Below are 24879 nucleotides of genomic sequence, written 5' to 3'. Positions count from 1 at the left end.
GCGTGCAAGTAGAACCGAATCATTTGGCACATTGTGTAATGACCCATTCCACTGTTGCCCGCCTATGTTTTGTCCAGTGGTCACTGTCGAACCAGGGAAGTGCGTGTTCATCAAAACTTCCAGAGTTTCCCTGGTGGTAACAGTGAGACTCCCATCCTCTTTTTCATTTGCCCTAGACCATTGCAATGGTCCTTGGACATCGCTTTCTGCAGACGCGTAGCCTCTGGCAGAGTTTGAATGCTTTCGCAAAATTTAACTCGTGATTTCCTTTTGGCTTTGCGTAGCTCAGCGTTGTATTTGGTGAGGGAAGCTCTGTAGTCTTCCCAGTTAGACGTGATTTTGGCCCTGTTGAACAGACGCCTTGCCTTCCGACGGAGATTGCTAAGCGCCTCATTCCACCAGGGCACATAACGGCAAACCACGGCAAGTCACATGTTCCTTAGCATTAGGGAATCAGAACAGGTGGGTTAACAAAAAAGGGGGGGCGTTCCTTAATAGGTGGGGGAGGGTTCCTAATAGGGGAGAGGCCATTACGCCGAAACGCCTTGACCGTTCTTCATCAAACTTGGCACACGTATCTTTGACATTAGAGAATCAATGGGTTGACAACAGGGGGACCGAAATGTTTAGACGGTTCTCCCATAAGTGATGGTAGGACAAAAGGAGGAACTGAAGACCGGAGGTTGCTGACGAGAAGGTGGGAGTAACGCCCATATGATTGTAACAATTTGTCCGTACAGTAGAAAAAATCAGAATACGAAACACTAAACTGCAATGCTCGCAGCTGTAAATTTGTCAAGTGTAATTATGCACCGAATCAAAGTGACCTATATAAAAAGTGTTCGGACATTGGTGCTAATTGTTGTTGGCCGACTCTGTTTGAATCACAGGGGTAATCATTCAAACAGCGTGGAGTTCAACTGAGAACACCATGTTTTTCTCATGGTAAACTTTATGTGACATGCTCCAGAGTGGGCTCAGCCAATAATTTGTGCATACCTGCTCCTGGTGGTGACACTAAAAACATTGTTTACAAACAAGTTTCGTCTTGAATTGAGATGAAAGGAATGACAGGTTTGTTGTATCCATCGAAGAAACACTGTTGCAGCTTCTACTTTTTTTATTAGGATAGCATGTAATACTAAACTAATAAATAAATAAAAAGCTGTGTTTAGAAAAGTGCTGTAACAAAACTATTCATTTCCTATGGGTGGGGTGGTCGTTGTTAAAAGCGGAAGGTGCAAATAGGAAAAATGGCTTTGTTTTTCTTTCTTTATAGGGTTTTATAGGGATTTCCGTAAAAAAACAGATGTGCAGGTGGCCGGGTAGATAAAAGTGGGGGAGCTGGCAAATGGGGAAGAACGTCCGAAAGAGGAACAAGCGTTGTATTTTTGCATTATAAGCATTTCAGTTACAATAACCGATGGTCAAGTGGTTGTGAAACAAAAGCTCCCCGAGTAAGATCGGGCACTCAGCTAGTATATATATAAAACTGAGCGTAAGTTTGTATGTATGTACCATAACTCCATAACTCCAGAACGCCTTGACCGTTCTCCACCAAACTTGGCACACATATTCCTTGGCATAACGGAATCAGCACTGGGGGGTTGACAGGGAGAGAAGACGGGTGGGAGGTTATAACAGGGGGAAGCCATAACTCAGAAACGCTATAACTCCAAAATGCCTGGACGATTCTTCATCAAACTTGGCACAAATGTTCCTTGACGTTAGGGAATCAGCACTGGGAAGTTGACAAAAGCGGGGAATCTCTAACAAGGGAGGGAGTGATCCACATAAATAAAAGGGATTGCGTTTCTCTTGCATATAAACCGATTGAAGTTGTGCAACTAACTTTGAAAAAAGAGGGGGGTTCCACTTTTTTTTAAGTGTGTAGGAATTACCGAAAAGAAGACAGATTTACAAGTCGTTCGGGGACAACGTGAGAAGAACTGACCAAGGAAGTAGACATATTCAAATGAAAAGACCAAGGGCAATGTTTCCCATCGATAATCGTGCTAAATTCAATCAATGAACATAAAATCATTTTGAAGTCCAAGGCTGGCATTAAGGTTCTTCCATATAAACTATCTCAAACAGCACAGTTTTGGCACTTCTGATTGCTGCAACTTGTTTATGACGGAAACTAGTCATTGGTCGTCACAACTGGTTTCCAATAACTGTGGTAGTAGGGATACTGTCCCACATTCTAAAGCTCCTTGAAGGACAGAATTTGTGCCTCTTGCGGACTATATTTCGCATCTCAGGTAATGTTGAATGATCGCAAAAACAAAATACACAAAATGACAAAATTCGGAAAAGTTCTTCCGAGGGGTATTATTGCTAGACGTCAGCAGGAAGTCTTGGTTCTTTCAACCGGATCATACGAATTTGACTGGATGGATGTAAATGACGTGGATATACAAGAAACATACACTGACGACACATCAGTCACTACTAAAGGCCTAAACAGAATGCTGCGCCAACGCATCCGTCAGCGTCAATTTAACAGTAAACCCATGGGAAAACTGTCAAAATAACGCTGACGGACGCGTTGACGCAGCATTCTGTTTGGCCCTTAAGGCGTACCCGATCGTAGCAATCGAAGATCATTATCAAAATCCGGAGATCGCTGACGAATAAGCTTAAAAATGTTCCTTTTTTATTGGTTGAAGTTCATTTCTGTTATTTAATGAATTGATTAAAGTGAATTGAATTAAGTGAATTGAATTGATAACTTGAAATAAAAAGGTTGGTTGGAAAGCATATTTAACGTTTTGGTTGTGAAGTGGAGGAGGGGGGTTGACGTGACGTGACGTATAGACGTGTTTTTACCTGACTGCTGCCTGTTACATCCACAGCCGTAACATTGATTTTTAATTCGTTTTAAAACTTGTTATTGTTTTGACGTGTTTGCATGTGATAAATTATATTGAACGCTAGCAACCAAATGCTTGCATTCAGGTTTTCAATTTGACGCAGTTTTCCGAAAGATTTCCTTTGAAAATCGTACCTAATGAATGTCTTGTCGATGATAAGCCACTCAAAGAGGACGTTGAAGCAACGGGTGCAAAAGATCAAGGTTTTTGCTTCCCCATTGGTTCGATGTCGATGTCGCCCAACTCGGCTAGTCAAATGCAGTTCCAATGCTCTCCGGCGGTAATGCGATGAAAAGTGACAGCACTGACAGAGCAAGTTGTCTATCTTCTTTGAATTCAGCATCCATCGGCGGCGGCTGTGGTGTTGCCAATGCTTCTGACGCTTGTCCGACTGCGATGACAACGACGACGATGACGACGACGACGACGACAACGGAAAAGTTGATAATAGGTTGTGACAAGATATTTACTTAATGAAGCAAATCAGCTTTTGACACTAATAGATGCAAACTATCTAATGCATAACGATAGAAACTAGTGCAGTAGAGAAACGAGGTTTACTGAATCTATTATTTCATGACGAATTTTGCCTCATGTTTTCACGAAGTGAAACGGCGCATGAATTTGAATTATGTTTTCCATTTAGGTATAGTGAATCAAGTTACGGATGGTCTAAAAAACTAGTCGAAGTATATTTGAATTTTAGTAAAGAAAATACTAGTCGCGAAACCGGTCGAAAAAGGAAGGTCAACTTTCAGGAAACTTATAGCCTAAGACTGTGCTCTTAGATTTAGAACCAGTGTGAAATTAATTTGAGGTTAGATCTGAGAATGCTCAAAACAGAAACGCCAATAAATATACGACACCTTACGTAATCTCCCATCAAAACAAACTTCCCCTGAAAATTAGCGGTCCCACCTTTCCCGGGAGTTGAATTTACGTTCCCTGCCAGCACATTAATCACGCGAGCCAGATTAGACTAGAATTATAACAGCAAGAACCGGGTTTGTAGATGAACCTTTCCAGCCGAAATGATCACATAAATTTCGAACAATTAAGCAGGAAGCCGTCTCCCTGCACGAAACCGGACCCGACAACAATTAAAACGCCATCAAATGCATTCCGGGAACGAAGACGAGGACGAATCTATCCCATTTATCAGGCGCACGCACTCACACGCACATGCACCCGTTGTGGTAGTCACGAGATCGAAGAGTACATGTTTCACGCAGCATGTGATAGTCATTAAGATCGTCAGTGGTTTGTGTTCTTCTCATGCTGTTCGCTGCGTGGACCATTCAAACAATGCGTAAACCTGTACGATTACAAATTTTGGAACTTAGCAATCGTAGGTATAGAGATGAAAGAACAACAATTATTCTAGACACAAAAATCGAAACTAGTTTATTTCGGCTTTGTTCATTCTTTCAGAGAGAAACTCTAGAAGCGTTTCGTCATCAATTCATTGCCGACTTGTTATTAGGATCATTATCCACCTGCTTTTCTAATGTTACTACATGGCAGACCATTGAGTATTGACTAGCTACGTCGTTATTCAACGACCGGTAACAATGGAACGTTCTAATGATAAACCCTTACAATCCATCAATGATGGTGAAGAGAAGACGATGACAATGATGATGATGATGATGATGATGATTAAGTCGAAGTTGTCGGCTGATCTTCAAAATCACCCGGTTGGTGGAAGATTATTATGACGGACAGCTTAGAGCATGTTTGTCTCTTCCAATTCCCTTTACTCTGTGCACTTTGATGGATGCTCTTACATTGAGGCTTTGATGTTCGTTGACAGTCGAAGCTCACGTCGAATTGAGCTTGAAATTAATTATTTTGTTTCGGTTTGATGCGTCATGGCGTGATGGAAAAAATGAATTAGGCAAAAGCTACAATTTTTGTTCAGTTTTGAACTTGAAATTTGAAATTAGTTACGATTTGTGCAGTGCTGTATTGTATTAGGGTATGTTGCTGCTTCGTCGTAATTGCCTGTTCCCGTCCTATCCCACACAAATCAGTCACAACACAAAATATCAGCATTTTTATGGCACACAATGCAAAACTAGTTATTCCCTAATCTTTTAGCTTGTTGTCTATCATACGCGATCAATCAAAGTGAGCTAAGATCTTTTTAAATGCTTTTTATCATTAAAGAAGACCTACCAGCCAAATTTCTTACGTTTTTTCGTGCGACGAAGAAGAAAATGACGACTAATCGTTTTAATTTCCGTCATTCATAAATGAAAATAACTCACGCAAGGCATTGTCGTTATCCTACAGCCAGGAAAACTTGCCTGACCTGCGGAAATTTTGCAGAATAACATTTGTCATGCCGTCCTACACAAATACATGCGCGTTAGCTTCGTAAACATTGTTGTGATTTTAACATTGTTGATGGACGGATTTAAAAAATAAAATCAGTTGCGTAATTTCAATAACATGCTAATAATCGCTTTTCAGTGATTTCAAAGTTCACGGATCGGAAGGTAAGTGTGTTTTAGTCAAATCAGCACAAAAACTTTTGGAGTACTCATTAAATCCATCCAACAAATGATGAAAATTAGAATGGCTTTACTTACTACGACGGGAATTAGAAATAAACCCTACTAGCTGATTGCCTGATCTCGCTCGGGACCCCTTTATCACCCAGTCACTAGTATATCCGTTTTTGTGACGAAAACTCTCATAATACAAGAAACAAAACCCTTTTTTGATTTTAATATGTCTACTCCCTTTGTCAGTTCCTCTCGCGTTGCCACCGAACCGAACTTGTAAATCTGTCTTCTTCTCGGTAATCCCTATAAATCAACAAAAAGCATGTTTTACGTTTTTGAACATACCCCTTTTTAGTGGCCACCCTATTCCCCTTTTATAAATAACACAACTTATACAACTGCTATCGTTCCAAATGCAAGAAAAACGCACCTCTTTACCCATTTGAACTTTTCTCTCCCTTGTAAGAGACCGTCTCCCCCTTTTGTCAACCTCCCGATGCTGATTCTGTATCTGTTATCTAATCTAATCTAATCTAATCTAATCTAATCTAATCTAATCTAATCTAATCTAATCTAATCTAATCTAATCTAATCTAATCTAATCTAATCTAATCTAATCTAATCTAATCTAATCTAATCTAATCTAATCTAATCTAATCTAATCTCACACTAACGCAGCCTATTCTTAAAGGCATCCTGGAAAATGACGATTACTTGAATCAATCATTTTTCTGGTCAACGGCCAGGCCAACTGCGCAGCATGTACCGCAGAGAGAATTCCAAGGAATCAAGTGGAACCAGAAAAAATACCTAATTGCATTAAACTCCTTGAAATCAAGGGGAAGAAAGAAAGCGTGGACCTCCCGTATCAAACGCTTTCCATATACATAGATAATGATTTATTTACAGTCTTTGGGAGTATCTTTGCTAATAAAGGTTAAGTGATACTCCGGACCCTCAGGGATGAACTAATGGCATTTAGACCAGAAGCCAGGCTGTAATTGGCCAAGGATATAGCGCCTTATTCCACTCTCCGAAAATAGATTAGTTTACCAAAAATATTAGTTTATCATATAATACTTGAAAATAAAGTCGTGTGGTTTAATGGTTGCCTAAAACTACATTTGTAAGGTTAGGAATTGAAAACCGCACGACCCCGCACCTCCTAGCGTGGCTATTCAATAGGACACCATACGAACCGTTGCTTTTCAAGAAATGGCGCTTTTCTAGTGGTAGTAAAATCAAAATTTCTCACTTATTTATGTTTACCTACCTGAAAAACAATCACTAATCATATTTTATTTGTGGTACAGTTACTCTGTTATACTTAATTTTCATGATTTCTGCCTAATTTTGATAAAAAACAAACATTTCCTATACCTCTCCATAGCATCTTACTACCAGTCATCCGAGAGCCCTAAAAAACTAAAGCCCTATAAAGGTACATTTATAGAGCTTTATGAAAAGCTCTGTTTGCGACATTTCAATTCGAAAAAATTAAATTTCGCAACATGAACGCAATAAATAAAAACAATGTTTACCGACTATTTATTGGTTCAGGTGTCAAACATTATATTGCGATTAGCGATGAACACAAAAGAAAATGAGATGCATGAGAGAGTAAGGGTGTTGTGTTCAGTAAATTTATTGTCGCGCAAAATTCAGCTGTTACGGAAATGTACACTATGCGCTACGAAGTAACGACATCTGTTGTATTCAACAGGGAAACATTGATAGTTTCAAGCATACTCTCACGCATGGCGCATGATGAAACACTTGCGCCAACTTCTGTTATTTATTATCAGAAGTTAGAGGCAGTGTCCTATTTCCTATTGAAATTCCTATTGAAGTATTTCCAGGTATGGCCACGTGGAGGCGCAAGGTAGGGGCTCCCCCGATGCTGATTCTGTTATGCCAAAAAACAAGTGTTTGACAAACGCCGTTTGATGAAGAACAGTCCAGAACTCCCGGAGCTATTGCGGGACATACATTCATACTCACGTTCCTCGGTCCCCTGCATGTCTGCTTCTTCCCAGTCAGTTCCCCTTCTGTCACGTAGCTAATTATGCAGCGGTTTGCTCAATGAAAATCGCTATAATGGAAACGAAACAAAGGTTTATTTTCCATATATACCTTCTCGGTGGAACCCGCCCCCCCTTTCCTCAAAATCAGTTGCACAACTGCAATCAATTTAGATGCAAGAGAAACGCAACCCCTTTTACTTATTAAGATCTGTCCCCGCCTTGTTAGGCATTCCCCCCTTTTGTCAACTTCCTAGTGCTGATTCCCTAATGTCAAGGAACATGTGTGCCTAGTTTGATGAAGAACCGTCCAGGTGTATCGGAGTTATGGCCTCCCCCTCTGTCACGAACTCCCACTCTCTTATCAACCCCACAGTGCTGATTCCCTTATATCAAGGAATATGTATGTGCGTCAAGTTTGGTAGAGTTCGGTCATGGTGGTTATGGTGGAACATACAAACATACAAACATACTCACGCTCACTTTTACACTCAAGTACTTTTTTACATGGTTTGTTTTTTCGAATATTAAGAACGGGGACACTTAAGGTCCATTCACCATTCATTTCTCAATACATTTGGAAGAGGCCCGACATTCGTCACGTAGTTTGTAAATGGCCCCTCAGTTGCATCTTTCTCGAGTAATCGTTCTCGAGTATTTCGCCTACGACTTGCAGGCTTCATCATTAGTCAGAAAACAGACACTGATGAAGCCTGCAAGTCGCAGGTGAAATGTGTATCTGTCGTGAATAAATTTTTATAGTGGAATTCAGTCGTGAAAATTTTTTTCTTTGAATTCAAAAGCTCAACAATGCGTGAACATTAAAACCTGGATATGATTAACAATAGCAGAGAAAACGGTGTGGTCCAAATCCGAAATGTATTAATTTTATTGGACATAGAATCCAGATGCAAGAGTTGCAAAAAAAACTTGAACACCAGGAAACATTGTCAACAAGTTGCCAAAGAAGGAATAGATTTGAAATTCATATCATTATCCGGAACACCACATTTCGGTGGCCTCTGGAAAACAGCAGTGCGATCAGCAAAAAATTATCTCCTTAAGTTGCTAGGAGACTCGATCTCACTCTCACGAAAGCATGAAGATTTTTTTGACACAAGTCGAGTGCTGCCTAAACTCGCGGGCTCTGACACAACTTTCTGATGATCCTGATGACCGGCAGCTGGTCACACCGGGTCAACGCACCCCGCCTGGTTGGTTTTACACTCAACCGCAACCATCAGCAGACGACATTGAATCAGCTTATGGGAGACATGTTAAACATGTTAAAGGATCAATACAGAAGAGATTTTTGGCGCCGGTGGAGAACCGAGTACTTTATTCTAATACAAGTGCAAGTCAAGTGGTAGAACCCGCTAATCAAAATTAAGTAGGAGATCTTAATGGTAATAACTTATCAGCGACAATAACTTGTCAGTAGTTCAACGGAAAATGACGTGACACCTTGTAATCAATTGTAAACATTCTACTTACGGGGTCAGATAGGGTGCTTCTCTTTGAACAGCGTAATCGAGATAAACCGTTTGACAAAATCTACAAGTAATCAACTGACAAAGCAAAATCTTTTTGAGAAATTATGTTAGCTTTCATGCCTGTAAAATAACAGACATATCTATTCAGAGTACTCTCGTACAATGCACAGCACATTACTAACTACAATAACCCCACATGTATATGCAAAATCCCACCCAATAACATTTCCATCGTCAAAGATTTCCCACACTGTGCCTAACATGATAAGCCGAAAAATCAGCTCGAATCGAACACTTATTACGGCTATTTACAGCTTTCCCGAGCAGTTAAATTGTCTCTTCATTATACAGAAGCTGCCTCCATCGGCAATCTATTAGTCCATCCGGTTCACTCAAATTGGTATCTGATGTCATCTCGTTAGCGCGTCTTTAAGGGGCTGCTGCACTCTCGGGTAACTGGATCCACTCGGGGCAAGCAAACTGACGCTAATGTGATTTGGAGTGTCGTTTGGAGACCACACCAGACCCTCCAGCCGGCCGGGCCGGGCCGGGCGGTGGTTGCTTCTTCCGGCACTGCCTGGGATGGGGGTGTTGAATCTTCTCGTTTCGGCTCATTACGACCGAGGGCGGTATCTTGCTGGGCGGACAGACCCGACATTTTGTGTATGTTCACTTGCCATACCATTGGCCCAACATCGCCGCTGCATGACTGCATGGATGATAAAAAGATGGAAAATCGGGTCATAAAAGCACAATCACGCTCTACCGCCAACTGTCGTTGTGAGGACCAGTTTGGGCTTGGTCTTCCAGCAACTGCTGGACGTTTTTTTTCTGTCTCTTTCTTTTTGCGATCGCAAAATACAACATCACTTTCCGAAAATCATTCACCTGAGCACAGAGCCGCTATGGTCACGTGCTTTGGCAGCATGTTGCCAAGTCCGAACTGGGTTTCTCCTCTCGTGAAGATAAATTTATTGATTCTTTCACTTTTGCGATCGTTTTACTAAGCCGCGGGCGGCCGAAAACGTCACCGGAGTCGTCGTCGTCGTAGAACACCGCTTTGCGGTCGGTGTGTGTAAAACCACGACGACGGTGCCGGTTTGCACTTTCGCTATCGATTCGGTGCGGCTGATTGTGAATTTTCACCCAACACGGGCGCGTGTTTGGACGATTGCATGATGGACATATTTTTGAGACTGTGCCGATCGGTGAAATTTATGAGCTGAGAAACTATAACCTTTTGGTCCCGGTACAGATGATGATATTCAAGCAAACATTAGTGAATTTCACTTCCATAATTAATGGGTTCATTTTTGCTTGAAAATTTTATTATTTAATTTAGACAACGAACGTTTTTCTACATCTTCTACGAAAATGTTGCTGAATAAACTTCAAACGTTGTACCAATTTGTATAACTAATACCCACAGATTCAAACAAAATAAAAACCATAATTGAACCTTCCTTCGAATCATAAAAAACACTTAGCCGGCAATTAATTATGTACACTGTTTGCGTTCAGTTCAGTGACTGCAAGCCGTGCCCATCATCCGACTCTCACAGCGGCACAGACGCAGGCACAGGTTATGATGCTCCGCTGTCTGTAATAACCATATCGCATATCCACCCTTGTGCGTCCTTCGCCGCATTGCAACGATACCGGAGTAGAGTCAACGATATCGCAAAAAACAGAGACGCTTTAAAAGAAATAGTAATTGAAAACTGCAAGCGAATTCGCCACGCCTTTTACCCTAATGCAGCAAGCAAGATGATGCATGCCGGCAGGCGGCGGCGGCGGCGGCTCACACTCGATGCGCTAATCATCCAAAGACCAGCTGCTGGGCTGGGTTGGGCCCACGCCGTGCGATGTGAAGCTCTCGTAATAATGTGAGCACAAAAAACCGCTGAATCCGCAATTGCGTTTGAAACTTTATTTAGGGTCGATTATTTCCCATCGGTTGCGTACAGGGGGAATGTGGGGCCAAACCGGAACGTTTCACTGAACTTTCAGGACGGTAGACATTCAATGTTGGTTCAATGTTGGAATACTTATTTTAAAATATTGCGGCTTGAAACTGGGTATTTGATAAACCCCTGACCACTGAATATCTAGAATCAAGAATCTTTTCATATGTTACGTGCTACATAATAGTAAGGTAATTTTCCATTGGTCGTACAACCTGAGTAGATATTTTTCAGACAAATTATTCCATGATATTGTTACAGGAAATAATCTACAATTGAATAATGTGGGTAATTTGTGCACTTGTACGCTTGAATTGATTTACTAGACACTACTCAATCATTGGAAGCATCCACAATGATTGCCAAATTACCCTACGAAATGAGAAATTTCCGGAAACAAATTCCGGATTTTTTAGAGTCAAATTCGAAACAAGTAATAGAGCCTTTTAGTGACGTGACTTTTTGGCTTAAGGTGAAGGTTTTCAAAGACCATCTACGATAACACAAACGCAAACACATAAAAAAATACTCCTCTATGCATTTCTAGTGATAGTATAACGAGAGAAAAACATAGCGGTTAAAGAAATAAATAAAACTATAATGAACAGAATTAACATAAAATATAAAATCGACATAAAAATTTACAACTAGCATATCGGCCTGCTCTTGCTACACCTAAATAGCCATCAGAAAGTGAAACCAAAAGAAATACCATGAACGCAGGTAATTGCGATCAGTTCCTAATTGCGATCACTCTTGGTAGAGTCGATTTTAGAAAATTTAATTAAAATTCATAGGTCAAGAGCATGCTTTAATCATGATCATGAGGATTCTCATTAACTATGGTTTTTGGTCCTGGACCAAATTGGATTTTGATCTTCCTAAAATCGACTATTTTATGTGAGTGATCGGAATTAGGAGTAGATCGCAATTACCTGCGTTCATGGTAATTCATATATAAGAAATAGGATTTTTGTAACTTCACTGGAGAGATAGAAGGTTACTGCCTTCAGAAAAATTTCTAGTAATAATATGCTCCAAAACTTTGCAGAACACATCAATGTATTATATTAAAACTGACGAAGAATAAATTTTTTATTTTACTTTTAGGGGGATTAATCAAAAATTTGAATTCCACCAGACGATAGAACTTTTAATTTCAAGAAACTGCTCCAAAGGCTGCATAAACTTAAAACCAAGTTTTCCCACCATTGTGGGACCATTGTGCATGTCTAGAATAAATTAATTTTATTCTGAAATATTTCGAAGTCGTATCAGTTCGTATTAGTTTTTTCCATGCACTGCTTCATGTTACAAGAACACGTACTGAATTTAGAAGAAAGATGGAGGTCATTTATGGACAAAATGAAAAGAACAGGGCCCAGCAGAGAACCTTGTGGAACTCCAAAAGTGACTTGTATTGGTTGGGAGAAAGTGTTCAAATCCTTTTGCTAATGAAAGGACACATACTTTCCGAAAGAGAGAAGAATTTTTAGTGGATAGTTTTGTTTTTTTACAAACAATTACGAAGCATATGTGTTTTGTTGTAGAACCAGCTATGTTAAATCTTTTGGTACAAAAATTCACGTTATTAGCATATTTGCGACGCTCTATCGTTATTAATTTAGTAGCCAAAATATCTAGTCCAATTCATGTTCAATTATTTAGTCTGGCACCACTGCATATCCATGCTTGTTGCCTTGGTTACATATCAACGAACGACAGCTGTGAATTCGCGATTGCGTTCGAAGCACCAACATATTCAACATTTTGAAAAGGATGAGAAAATTATCCGAAATATACGCTCTATAGTTACACTATAGAGGAATCACAACCCGGAACAAAACGATCCTTCTCAACTGTTCCGCATATTTAGAAGTTAAAAACGAGGTAAACAACATGTACACATATGCGTACTTCGTGTTCCCTAGTGTGAGTGCTTGAACTGCCAGACGACGATTCTCATACTTTATGTATCTTTTTCTCGGAAACTAATTAACGTATTGGAAATTCGTTTTTCTGTTGATGGGCATTTTGAAATGGTTTGAGCTTTGTATGAACAAAAAATTCGCGGAGGCTCCGCATTTTTGGAGGATCTCTCTTCGCGTAAAGGTTTGATTTATCATTGGTTTCATTACCCAGAAAATCATGATGGTGGTTACAGGTCATACCGAATCTACTTGTAAGGTCGAAAATAATTTATAAATATTCTGTTTTATTGTTGTTGATGGCGTCCTTAACTTCGACTATCATTGGGGCTAGCACCTCTTCCACCTAAATTACTTTTCTCGTCACCATGGTCCTCTGCCTTGGCGCCATACACGTGTTTGTCAACGTGCTACCTTTCGGTCACCTCACGATCAACCGTCACCGTTCTTATTCATAAAGCCTTGATGGAATACGTTGCGTTTCACTTTCATAATACCCGAGAACGATGCTGCTATTCTAACGTTCCCATATCCATCACTCTCCCTACATTTAGCGGCATACGAGTCGTTCCACTGTTTCGCTTCCACGTGCCGGAGTATTCTCTGCTACGCTGTTGATGACCGTTTTATGGTGTTCGCACGTTCCTCGAACGTAGCTTCATCCAGCTTGTCTTCTTCCGATAGTGCACCTTTGACCAAATGATGGCGTCGTTACCAAATGTTGTTCACAGCGGACAGTTGCGGTGCATCTTAACCATTGCTAGGTAATAGCCCTGGTCAACGTTAGCACTTCGATTGGATCTGACGTCAAAAAAGTCTGAGTGGAACTTCTCAATGGCAGCCAGTTACAACATCCTTATTTGTTGACTTCGGTGATGATCTTGTGCGTAGAATTCCTTCTAGTCACAATCAAAACTTCCTATCCCAAGTAACAATTTGGGTTTTATAACAGTCTTATGATGGCATTTAAGACCAAAATTGGTCATGAAAACCTCCATAAGAGTACAATAAAACTCACATTGTTGCTTGGGATGTGAGAGCAGTACGTGCCGTTGATGGTTATAGTAATTGTCCACCATCACACTATGTCCCTAGCTCCTGACATGGAAATCAGACTTCGTTTTGAGGCGCAGCCGATGCTTAGTAGCTCCGAACTAACCAGTACAGTCGCTAAATCTGGAATAACAACAATTTATTCACGTCGAAAATACTACCAATAGCCAAAAATAAAAGTGCTGTGTCCCATATCTGATCTTACCTGAACTTAGCACAAGTGGGGAGTTTTAACGACGCATTCAACCTGAAAATCGGGCCTTCTTTGGCAAGGCATTTCGATCAAGGTGCATGCGCTGCCACCCGAGTTGGGAGGGTACTTGAAGGATCCCACTGACACTATGAATAGGGGTCCTAAATCCGATTTGATGATTTGACTATTATGCTGTGAACATGTATTTCGGCAAGTAAAAGTGACTAGTCCTGCGCGAAACCTGTGACACTTGTGGAGATGCAGTGGTACCCGCAGTCTCTAGCAACAACAAGTATCGGACTAATATTCCTTCCCTTATTTTTCCCCAGCCTTTTGGTCGTGGCCGGCGTCGTTATTGGTCAATCTTCAAAGTATTGAATCAATAGAAGTTGCACAATGAGAATGTCATGCTCCTCCCAGTCCCTAGCACCATTCAGTTGATTATTTGTGCAATCTTACTGGTTCGGCCAATCACGGAGTGCAACTACGGGTAGTCTACCTAAGCTAAGTAAGCTAAGCTTTTTCGTTGCGGTTGTTCCGCTACAGGATGTTTTAATTGGATGTTACCATTTAATGAGTGAGTATGTCCCGGACTTACGGAGGTGATTTCTTACGGAGCCTTTAGAGCGTCCGTGCTAAACCCCAACACCTAGTCTGGATGAACGGGGTGGACGCCGAAAGTTTCTTTCAGGGTCTTAAGTCGTCAATCAGACAGTGCCTCCTCACTTCCTTAAATCCTTAAAATTCCACAAAATTTTCATAGCCTAATTATCGGGTTTCCCACTCCCTCTTTAGAAGGGTTAGTATACACTTATTCTACGTTAAACAAAAATATAAAAAAAAATCATTAAAAAGCAAAACAAATCAAACTAACAACAACCAAAAAGAGCCAGTTGATTAAACAAACGAAACTAATTTATGAATTTTTCCTACAAACTACGCTTAATAACTAGACTTACACACTACAAAAAAGCAAAAATTTGACGGCCATGTTTCATTCAGAAATGACCGGTAAAAAATAGGATGAGAAAATTGGAGAGGAAGTATTCAATCGTTGGCTAAAATGAATGGGAATTCTAAATCAAGTAAAAGATATTCGTATTCTGACCAGCTTCTCGCACCATTGGATTCGACTGGATGCCCGTAGAAACCGATATTAGTTTCCGTGCCACATCGGTGAAATTCCCGCAATGTTGTATGCAAGTGAATTTGGGTGCACAACAAAGATGAACAGGGCTCAAGACGTAACGAAGTGAAAGCTTATCATCGGAAATGAAATAGTTCCGTTTCGTGGCCCAGACTTTATTTACCAACCTGCTCTAGTTGCGACAATACAACTTCAACCAGAAAGTGTTTACGGAAACAGAGCTTCGACCTTATTTCGTGCACAGAATTTCAGCAATACGTATACCTATGTATTAGAGATGGTCGGGTAGCGGAAAATTTGCCCGAAACCCACACCCGTACCCGTACCCGCCGGGTTCGGGTCGGGATCGGGTATTGAAAAAAAAAATAATTTGCGGGTTCGGGTCGGGTACGGGTTCTTAATTTTTGTTTTTGAAACCGGGTACGGGTCGGGTCGGGTATCTCTATTGACCACATTTAACACTAAGGATGGTCGGGTACCCGGGCCCGTCCCGTACCCGACGCGTTGCGGTCGGGTTCGGGTATCAAAAATAATAAATTTGCGGGTTCGGGTCGGGTACGGGTTTTTAATTTTTTTCTTGATCGGGTACGGGTCGGGTCCGGGTATTCAAATTTTCATACCCGACCATCTCTACTATGTATAGTGTAGCTGGATTTTCACGAAGGATTCGCCTGCTCCGCGCAAGGGTGAGTTATTCACTATGGACTATTTACTTTGAGTCATAGTCATCCAGAATACTCTTAGAACAAAAAAAGTTCGAGACCTAGTAGGAGTTCTTAAGGGCGTTTATACCCATGGTTTTGCTTTGCTTTGTCGTTGAGCGTCCTCTCTTGTATGTAGGCATGGATTATTTCGGTCCGGTAAAGACTGAGCGCAGTAGTGAGGTAAAGCATGAGGTGGCATTGTTCATGTGTTTGACTAACTACGCAGTTCATCTTGATGTTACGTATAATCTAAGTACCGAGAATTGCACCGAAAACATACTCACATTTTGGCGAAACTTGGGAGCGGGTGATCCATGCAGTCAAATCCACCGTAGAGTGTATTCATTCCATTGCTCCCTTCTATTATCAATACGTTATTTGATTTTAAAAATGCATCTCAAAAGACATGCATTTTAAAGAAATTTCTGTGCATTTCTGAAATTTTGACCTTTGATTTAAGAAAATGTTATCCTTTCAGAAAAAACGTAAAAAACTAGAGACTTTATGGTCATAAAAATACGAAAAAAGCAAGTATTTTTAATATTTTCCAATTACCTTTACAAAAATTAATCACTAATCTAAAGAAAAGTTATTTGATACCAAAAATATTCAAAATTTCATAGTTTAAAGGTAATGCTTTGAACAATGGCTTGAACAAGGACAATGGTGATTGTTGGGACCACCCAACTTCGAAGCGGTCAGCCAAAACAAATCAATCGGGTCTACAATTTGATCAAAATTAGAGCAATTTTGAAATTCGATAGTACTTTTTTCGTGGAGTAGCTGCGTAGGATTCCCAATTTCCCTGTGATTTGATTTGATTTAGTATTCATTTAATTAATGGGCTTAATCCATTATCAGACTTAACTGTGCATAAATTCAATGTTCTGTAGAGTAAAGCCGGTTTTCCTACGACTTTGTCATGATACTTATTCCAACGTCGAGAAAAGATCATATCACCAATCAATTAATATCACATCTTTGAAAATTTTATGCAGACACTTAAAATAATAGCAGCTTTTTAACAATGCTTATATCAGATAAAATACCTTATCTTACCCGCCCATCCTACGGCGGTACTTCCCACCTTATTATGCGTTCGTTTACACTTCCATTCACTGCTCGTGCTACGGGTAGGAGACTATGGGTGCGGACGGCAAGAGAAGAAGGGTGACCGTATGAACGCACCCATTAGGTTCATGAAATAAACAGATATAGAGTCTCGGCGAGGTCGGGCACTTTACGGCAGCCTTACCAGGGGCTCAGCATTGTACATCGGCATCGACGCCTCGGCCAAAACCTGAAGCGAACCGCTGGCTGCTATGCGCTTGATTAAACCTAACAGAATTAAGTAAGAAAAAAAACTGGAAAACTTTTACTTTCAACGCGGGCTTAACGATCTGTCAGTTAACTCCACACACACACGAACACCGCCCTCTAGTGGAATCTTCGCTCTCTCACGGTTCAAGTTCAACCGACCGGCAGCCAACCGCGATGGATGTGCGGGAGTCGCTTACCGCCAGCTATAAATCATTTTATGACGGGCTTTAAGAGTAATTAAAAATTCATTTTCTAGCCCCCGGTTTGGTGTCCCTCCCCGGAGAACTCCTCCATTCGAAATCAATCAGTTCGATTCAACTCGCCACAAAGTTGAACGCCGCTGCGCTGCTGGCTGTTCTGAACATAAATCAAGGCTGAACAGAGAAAAGCATTCCACTGACTGGCTGGTTGGCGGCTTTTCGAATGCTAATTCAGATTTCGGATACACGAATTTTCGATTTTCCAATGAAATGCATTCGATGGCCGTCGGTAATGGTTCTGGCCATTGAAGGTGAGAATGTTACTGCACTGAACTGAGGACCGAACGGAGGGCAATCGGAGTTATAAAGCCGATTAATGCTAATAAAGCTGCTTGTAGGGAGCACCTTTCAATAAAGATATAAATCTTAGTTGGGTGTTCTAAAATTCTCACCTAACGGAGCATCTTCTAGTTTTAGCTTTTCGGTGAAAGGTATATGTAAATGCGATTACCACTTCTAACTAATTTTAGTTTTCATTGGTTTGTCTGCTGCGAATGAAAGATGAACCATGGGTACAAAAAACATAGTGAGACTGTTTATAAACTTGGATGAAATTAATCGATCTCGTTGTGAGATAATAAATTGCTAATTTTGGATCTAAATGCTGAACACAAAGCGACGCTTTGTCTCACAATTTATTTCTTCGTTTGTTTATGACTTGCAATTCAGATTCACAAGCAATCAAACCAAATGTCTAAATTTTCCAATCAACTCCATTGTTCAATAATCAGTAATGATCACAATTAATTCGCCAACAAAATTTCGCTTTCCAATTTGGCAACTTCGTCAGTGCGAGGAGACTTCCGAAACTATCCGAGAAATGTCAAAGAAACAATCATTCATCAAAACAGTTTGGCTGAAATTATCGAAACCTCTCGTAATCTCTCGACTTTCATTACTAATCTAAACGTCATCGGAAGGAACCGCGTGTATCGGACTCAAGCTGAGCTCGATATACAATACGACACGGGCGCAGCATCCCCGCTCGTCGGATGATGCTGCCGTTGAGCTATTTGCGGACCTGACCAGGGATGGCGTAACGACGAACAACGGCTACGATCGCATCATCAGCAGCGGCGCAATCTAAACAACATTTCCGCATCTTTTTGGCGCAGACCGTTGGCGGCAATTACCAGCGATTAAATTGTACCCATCGGAACTGCCATTTCGGACACCACCGGCGCGGCGCAGCGTTAAATGGACTCTGGTTTACGAGTAGGGGCTCTTCGCGGGCGCACAACGCACTCGCCAGGCCAGCAGCAGCGCAGCGCAGCGGAATTATGCAACCATCCTCCTGGGAGAAGTTGTTGGATTGCCGCGAAGCAGATCACCGAAACCGAATGCTGTTGTGCATCATCAGCTCGTTGGCATGAATGAATTGCGTTTTTTTTTTGTTTTATCAGTGCATCGGTCTGCATTTTTGGTGCATCAATCAATTTCAATTTTTATTTTTTGTTTAGAGTGGAGTTCATTTAACTGTCGTACAAAACAGTTTGTACGGCCATAATAAGAAAGATCTGAAATGTTTTGTCACTTTAATTACATTTCTGCCATAACCCTGGATCACTTTAAAGATATAAGAAAATACATCAATCAAAATACACTAAATTGCCTGTGACCGGAGCATCAGAGAAATTTACTCCAAAACATTTTTTCTGACACTTATCCTACGTAACATAAATTTCATCACAATAAAAGCTACTATAAACATACGAGATGATTCTGCCATTTTTAAATAACCGCTACCGTAGGCTCTTATGCAGCTAATCCTTTCTCGAAAGCTTGTCTAACCATGATCAAAGCTCCAAAGTAGCATCAACGTTCCATTAATTAAAAGATATTTCAACACGCACCCCAAAACCCTTTCGCCACCTTTCCATGCACCGATCACTTTGCCTCAATCTATTTCAATTTGCCAATAGCGTCCAGCAGCGTGATGCGCTGCGCAACCACGAGGCTTCCTCCGACGGAACGAGCCACGTAATACCCGCGCGAAAAGTCTGCCAGATGATCATGAATTAACCTGCCCAATTGATGTGATGTAAACATGTTGCGTGCTTTGAAGTGGCAAACAATCAAGCTACATAGCGTAGCATAGTATAGCAAAATAATAACAGAAACCGAAAAAAAAAATCCGTTTTGATCGCCGATGATGAGGCAATCCCATAACATTGAACGTGCATGTTCGGATGTTGTGCTTTTTGTGTTTTTTTAGTCCATGTCGATTTTTTCTGACTTCCGTTTTTTCTCTCTCTCCAACTTATTTTTAACAGGTGGTACGTCGAGCAGTTCGGGACGGTACGGTCATCGGCAATCGTCACTAGCTTTAACACCCGAGGAGGAACCTCTCGACACATATCCTGTAAGTGTTTGATTTGTCCCGTCGAGTGGGCTCTAGAGTATTTCTATTATTAGGTCTGATTTACGATTTCCTAATGTTTGTTCCCTTCCCATGCATATAGCTGGTCATGATTGAGTCATACAAAAAAGAAATAATATGAGTAACCTGTATTGGGCTTTAAACTTACTCAAGTGAAAAAAGTTTATTTCAATTTTGTAGAAAATAAACTTACGTTTATTGAATGAAACTATAGGCGAAACTCGTAAAATACGGAATCATTATTTCTCAATTGGTCGGTAACAAAGAATATAAATACACAAAACACTTAGAAAAACTTTATGTTATTTCGAATAATTGCTTGTTTTAACGACTGCCGTGGTGTAACACCCTATAGGAATTGCATAACAACGTCATGTGTCCGAACAATATCCGTGTAAATTGGGTTTTAATTAGCCCTCCTTCCATATATGCAACTTTTATTCGTTTCCAAAGTTTCCTACAGTACGGTCTCTATTCAGTCAACCCTATAATAAAAATCTCTACTTTATCAGCCGGCTTGTGTTCCAGTGTGGCTGATAATTATGAAAGTTTTTCTGTTCGTGAAGGAATGCACTTGATTCGATTATTATCAGTAGAATTCTCTCAAATGCAACAAATGATCCGATGCTTTAGTTACGCACCAATCAGTTCACGCAAATCGACGGTGAAGTGCAATTGGTCAGTAACATTTTAGTCGCTTGTTAGGTTATTTTAATTTTTACGTCACATAAACAGGTAACGCAGTTACGCGTTAATGTAATATGCATTTCGAAATCATGGCGATGTCCAAAAATGTGACAGACAAAAACATGGCAGTCACACTGGATAGCCACATTTTTCATTGTAATACTCTGTCATCTAACAATATGGCCGATTTTGCTACAATATGTTACAGCCATACAGCAGCATTCACATCAAACCATACTTATTTAATCTTTTCAACCTAACCGAGTGTTCCGAATCTTTTACATACGATCAGAAAGACTCTGAATATTAGAAAATTGTAATTTAGTTCGATTCGATAATTGTTTTAAATTTATTCTCATTCATTGTATTTATTTCGTTTATTTTTATACCATTTTTTTAAAATAACGATCTAACTAGAATAGAGGAAGTAGGCACAAAGTATTCATGAAACTAATAATTCTAGAGACTGAGGAGGCAAATTCGTTGCAAAAAGATGCAGCTTTTTCGCACTTTGTTTAGCTTAACTTTGAACTTTTCACTTTTTTAGAAATCATTAAGTTTATGTTTTACTAGCTTTTGGACTTCAGAAAACAGCACAACACACACAATAAAAAAAGTGGACAGAGTACTTATGACTCGTAGCTTAAGCTTGACTTAGACTGATAGCACACGATTGTGAAGAACGTGCTGTACGAACCACAAATGCTGATAGACTGATGGCACATATCAATAGCTGCTCTCAGTGATTGATCCGATCAATTGCCATAATGAATTAACTGAATGGGGTTGGGGTCATTTTCAGGATGCATACATCAGTGACTTTACGCGTCAGATCATGTCCGTTGCACACGGTGTTCTAGTGTGCTCTGCGTGATGTATTAATTCCTGCAGTTTCCAGATACTAATTCAACACCTAAAACGATACATTTAAGAACAAATTTTAAGACAATATCAGAGCTTCAAATTGGTTAATACAAGCAATCAATTTTATCACACAAAAAATCAATGTGTTTTATCCTGAAAAATTAATGTGAGGACAGAACACTTGTAACTCTTACAAAAATTTTAAAATAACATAAACTGGTTGCTTTTAACTATGATCTACGTTTCGGACATTGTACATATACCCATCGTTAGGACAATTGTTATTATCAAACACTCTTTTTTCTTAGACACTAAAGATGGTCTTATTTCAGTAGAAATACGAAAAACGGAGTGAAAATTTATTACATTAGCATAGTTGTTACAATCAATGCAAGTGGTGACGGTCCGTCATCAATCCTGCACCAAATGAATTATGGTCCTTCAGTAATTCGGTACTGGACTACCATTCTCCAATACCCTCGAACACCAGATGAACGTACATCGCCCACTACAGTGCACATGCACATCCATCGGCTGCGGGGTTTGCTCCGAATTCTATGCCCTCTTCCTGCTTCTCTGGTAAAAATAATTTTGACAGTTGTTTCATCCAGCATTCTGGCCACGTGCCCAGCTCACCGCAGTCCGCCACATTGTATTTGCCAGCACCACACTTCATTTTCCATTTACCACAAGTATTGATCGCAGAATTATACGCCCAAAAATCCCAAGCGTTCGTCGTTCAACTTCCTTTAGCGTTCATGTTTCTTGTCTGTAAAGAGCCACCGGGAAGCAAAGCCATCATCATCATCATCATCATCATCATGAATTGCGGTTCCCATTCCATCCAGATCGGCAACAACATCATTTGAACCTGCACATTTCCTGGCTGCAACTATGTACTTTATTTTGGAAGTGTTAATAGTAAATCCCAATCTCGCTGCTTCCAATTTAAAAGGCCTAAAGCCCTCTTTCACTGTTCTACGGTTGAATCCGATGATATCGACGTTATTCGCAAAACCAAGAAGCAAGCGAGATTTCGTGATGTTAGACACGTTCCTTACCGCGTTTGTTCTTCGTATTACACCTTCTAAGGCCTTCCAGGTTAAATAATGAACCCCTTGCCTCAGGTCATCCAACGCCATGAAAGTGGCAGAGGTTTCACCAGCTATTCTGTCGCATGATTCGTGCGACGCCTTGATGCACGAATTAGCGTAACTAGTTTAATAGGAAAATCATGTTCTAGCAGTATCTCCCACAGCTCGTTTCGTTTGACTGAATCGTGCGCCGCCCTAAAGTCCACAAGCAAATAATCAGCCTGCAAGTTGTACTCCCGGAACTTGTCTAGCTACTGACGCAGGCTTACTATCTGATCCGTCATGGAGTGACCCTCACAACAGCTAGCTTGGTACTCGCCGACGAAGGACTCCGCTAACGGTCTCAGTCTACAGAATAGGTTATGGGAGAGCACCTCATAGGCAGCTGTGGGTAATACCGACACCCTAACAATTTCCACAGAAATTCCATATTTGTACGTCAATTATTGTCCATCAAACCTTTCAGAATCTTAGTTTAACTCTAAATCCTTCATTCCACGAGGTCTGTTTGATACTTATTGTTAATGTTTTTGATATATAATGAAAAAGAAAACTATGTATCTTCAGGCATAACAAGTAGCAGTGCCGGTAAACTCGACACCCTGTCAGGGTAAAACCGACACCTCATAAATATCAAGTGAAATGTTTTCTTAAAACAAATTATGATTCTCAGGGAAGGTGCCTATAGTACGCCTAACGACAGCGAGGAAGAATCAACCCCCACCCCTCCTTTCCCCCCTGATTTTTCATTTACCCTTGAATTTGTCTTTCTTAATTCAACGGTCAATAACAATTTTGACATTTTCACTTGTTTTTCGGCCCAGACTCTCAGTTTTATACCAAAACATAAAAATAAACGCATTAAACTTAAAACACATACTATCTAGAAGCATAAAGCCTTTGTCGGCTTTATCCTGACTAAAAGTGTCGATTTTACCCCGAATTCACTCAAAATTTCAGAACAATGGTTTAGAGCAGCCATAAACGTAAAAATCGCCTGTATTTTTACAAAGTAGACTAAAGAATAATCGCTGATAAATCAAGGATGCAAAAAGTATCGAATTTTACAAATTTTTCCTACTAAAGACTTAAATTCTACTTGCGAAATTTTACAAGGACTGTGTCTTCACTGCTTACCGATCTTGTTTTGCTATTTGTTTTGACAGCTACGGAACTTCGGCAGTGTTAAAATGACTCAAAACGTAAGAAATAACTAGTGTAAACAGAATGCATTAGACGATTTGCAAAAAACAGTGTATTACTTAAAAAATCGAGGGGTGTCGGTTTTACCCACAGTGTCGGTTATACCCGGATTACCTCTAATCCCTCGATAGTTTTTACACTATACTCGATGCCCGTTTTTAAAAGTAGGGCAAATGGGGCCATCAAAACACTTCTACGGCATTTGTTTTTCCTTACAAATCTTGACTATGACCTGGTAAATTACATCGTACTGCCACTCGTTACCCGCTTTTAGATCAGCCGGGATACCGGGAAGCTTTCTGGCGTATTTCGCTGCCACCGCTAAATGTTGATACGCAGTGTCCCTTTAGTGCGACTGTGCGAGCATTCGCCGCATACGTCACCCAGCGAGTCCGAATTGATATTTGGTTTCCGAAAAAAACGTATATTGACATCTGAAATATCTCGACAGTCAATAAAGACATGATCGATCTGAGACCTAGTGTCTCCATTTGCATGCCTCCAGGTTTGTTTCCGGATATTATTTAGCGTGGAAATTACTTTAAAGATGACCATCCTTCTGGGCGCGACAAAATTTATAAGCCTTAGACAGATAAAAGCTTTGTCTTTCAACGACAAGACGGTAGAATTCTCCCTCCCGATCTGCGTATTTGCATCTCCGCTGATGTTTAGGGTGGGCACTCTCAATAGGTCCTCTTGAGCCTGTCGTAACACTCGTCCTTTTATTATTTACAGAAGCGTAGCCGCTGATTATGCTGTATTTGAAGAAATTACCCTTAATTCTCAACATAGATATACATATAGCCCGTAGATAAGGCTTTCACCGGATAGCTCAATGTTTTTCATAAAATAAATTTCAAATTCATAAAACCGCTAAAAACCATGAGCTCCATTAGAACTTTCTGATGACCGGAAGAAAACTGCTTTCCAACCACTCTTCAGAGGTTTCTTATTACCTCTAAAAGAGTCAAACTATAAGCTCAATAAGTTTTATAAATCAGCCAACCTGCTTTGTTAACTTGAACATATTAAGCCACGAAAAGTAATGTTTTAGTTTTACTGACAGATCTTCCTCGATTCCAGTCTACTTGGTTTAAAGCGACCATAATAAAATATCCGAAAGCATAACTACTGAATTTTATCGTGCCCATTGGATTGATAGGTGGCTAAAATTAACGTGCC

The 24879-nt window shown here is 40.4% G+C and overlaps 1 protein-coding gene across 6 annotated transcripts in view; it reads left to right on the top strand.

Moving 5' to 3' along the window:
* The window catches only part of LOC128734068 (high affinity cAMP-specific and IBMX-insensitive 3',5'-cyclic phosphodiesterase 8), a 220798-nt gene that overhangs the window by 139767 nt on the left and 56152 nt on the right, over window positions 1-24879 (top strand). For all 6 annotated transcript variants that reach the window (XM_053828065.1, XM_053828066.1, XM_053828063.1 and 3 more), the window contains one exon: window positions 19743-19831. In XM_053828065.1, coding sequence (XP_053684040.1) covers window positions 19743-19831 — 89 coding nt within the window. The remainder of the gene's footprint in view (window positions 1-19742; window positions 19832-24879) is intronic.

The sequence above is a fragment of the Sabethes cyaneus genome, chromosome 2, assembly GCF_943734655.1.
Source record: "Sabethes cyaneus chromosome 2, idSabCyanKW18_F2, whole genome shotgun sequence".
Lineage (NCBI taxonomy): Eukaryota > Metazoa > Arthropoda > Insecta > Diptera > Culicidae > Sabethes > Sabethes cyaneus.
Note: the sequence above shows the minus strand (reverse complement) of the source record. Positions and strands in the feature narration are given on the sequence as shown.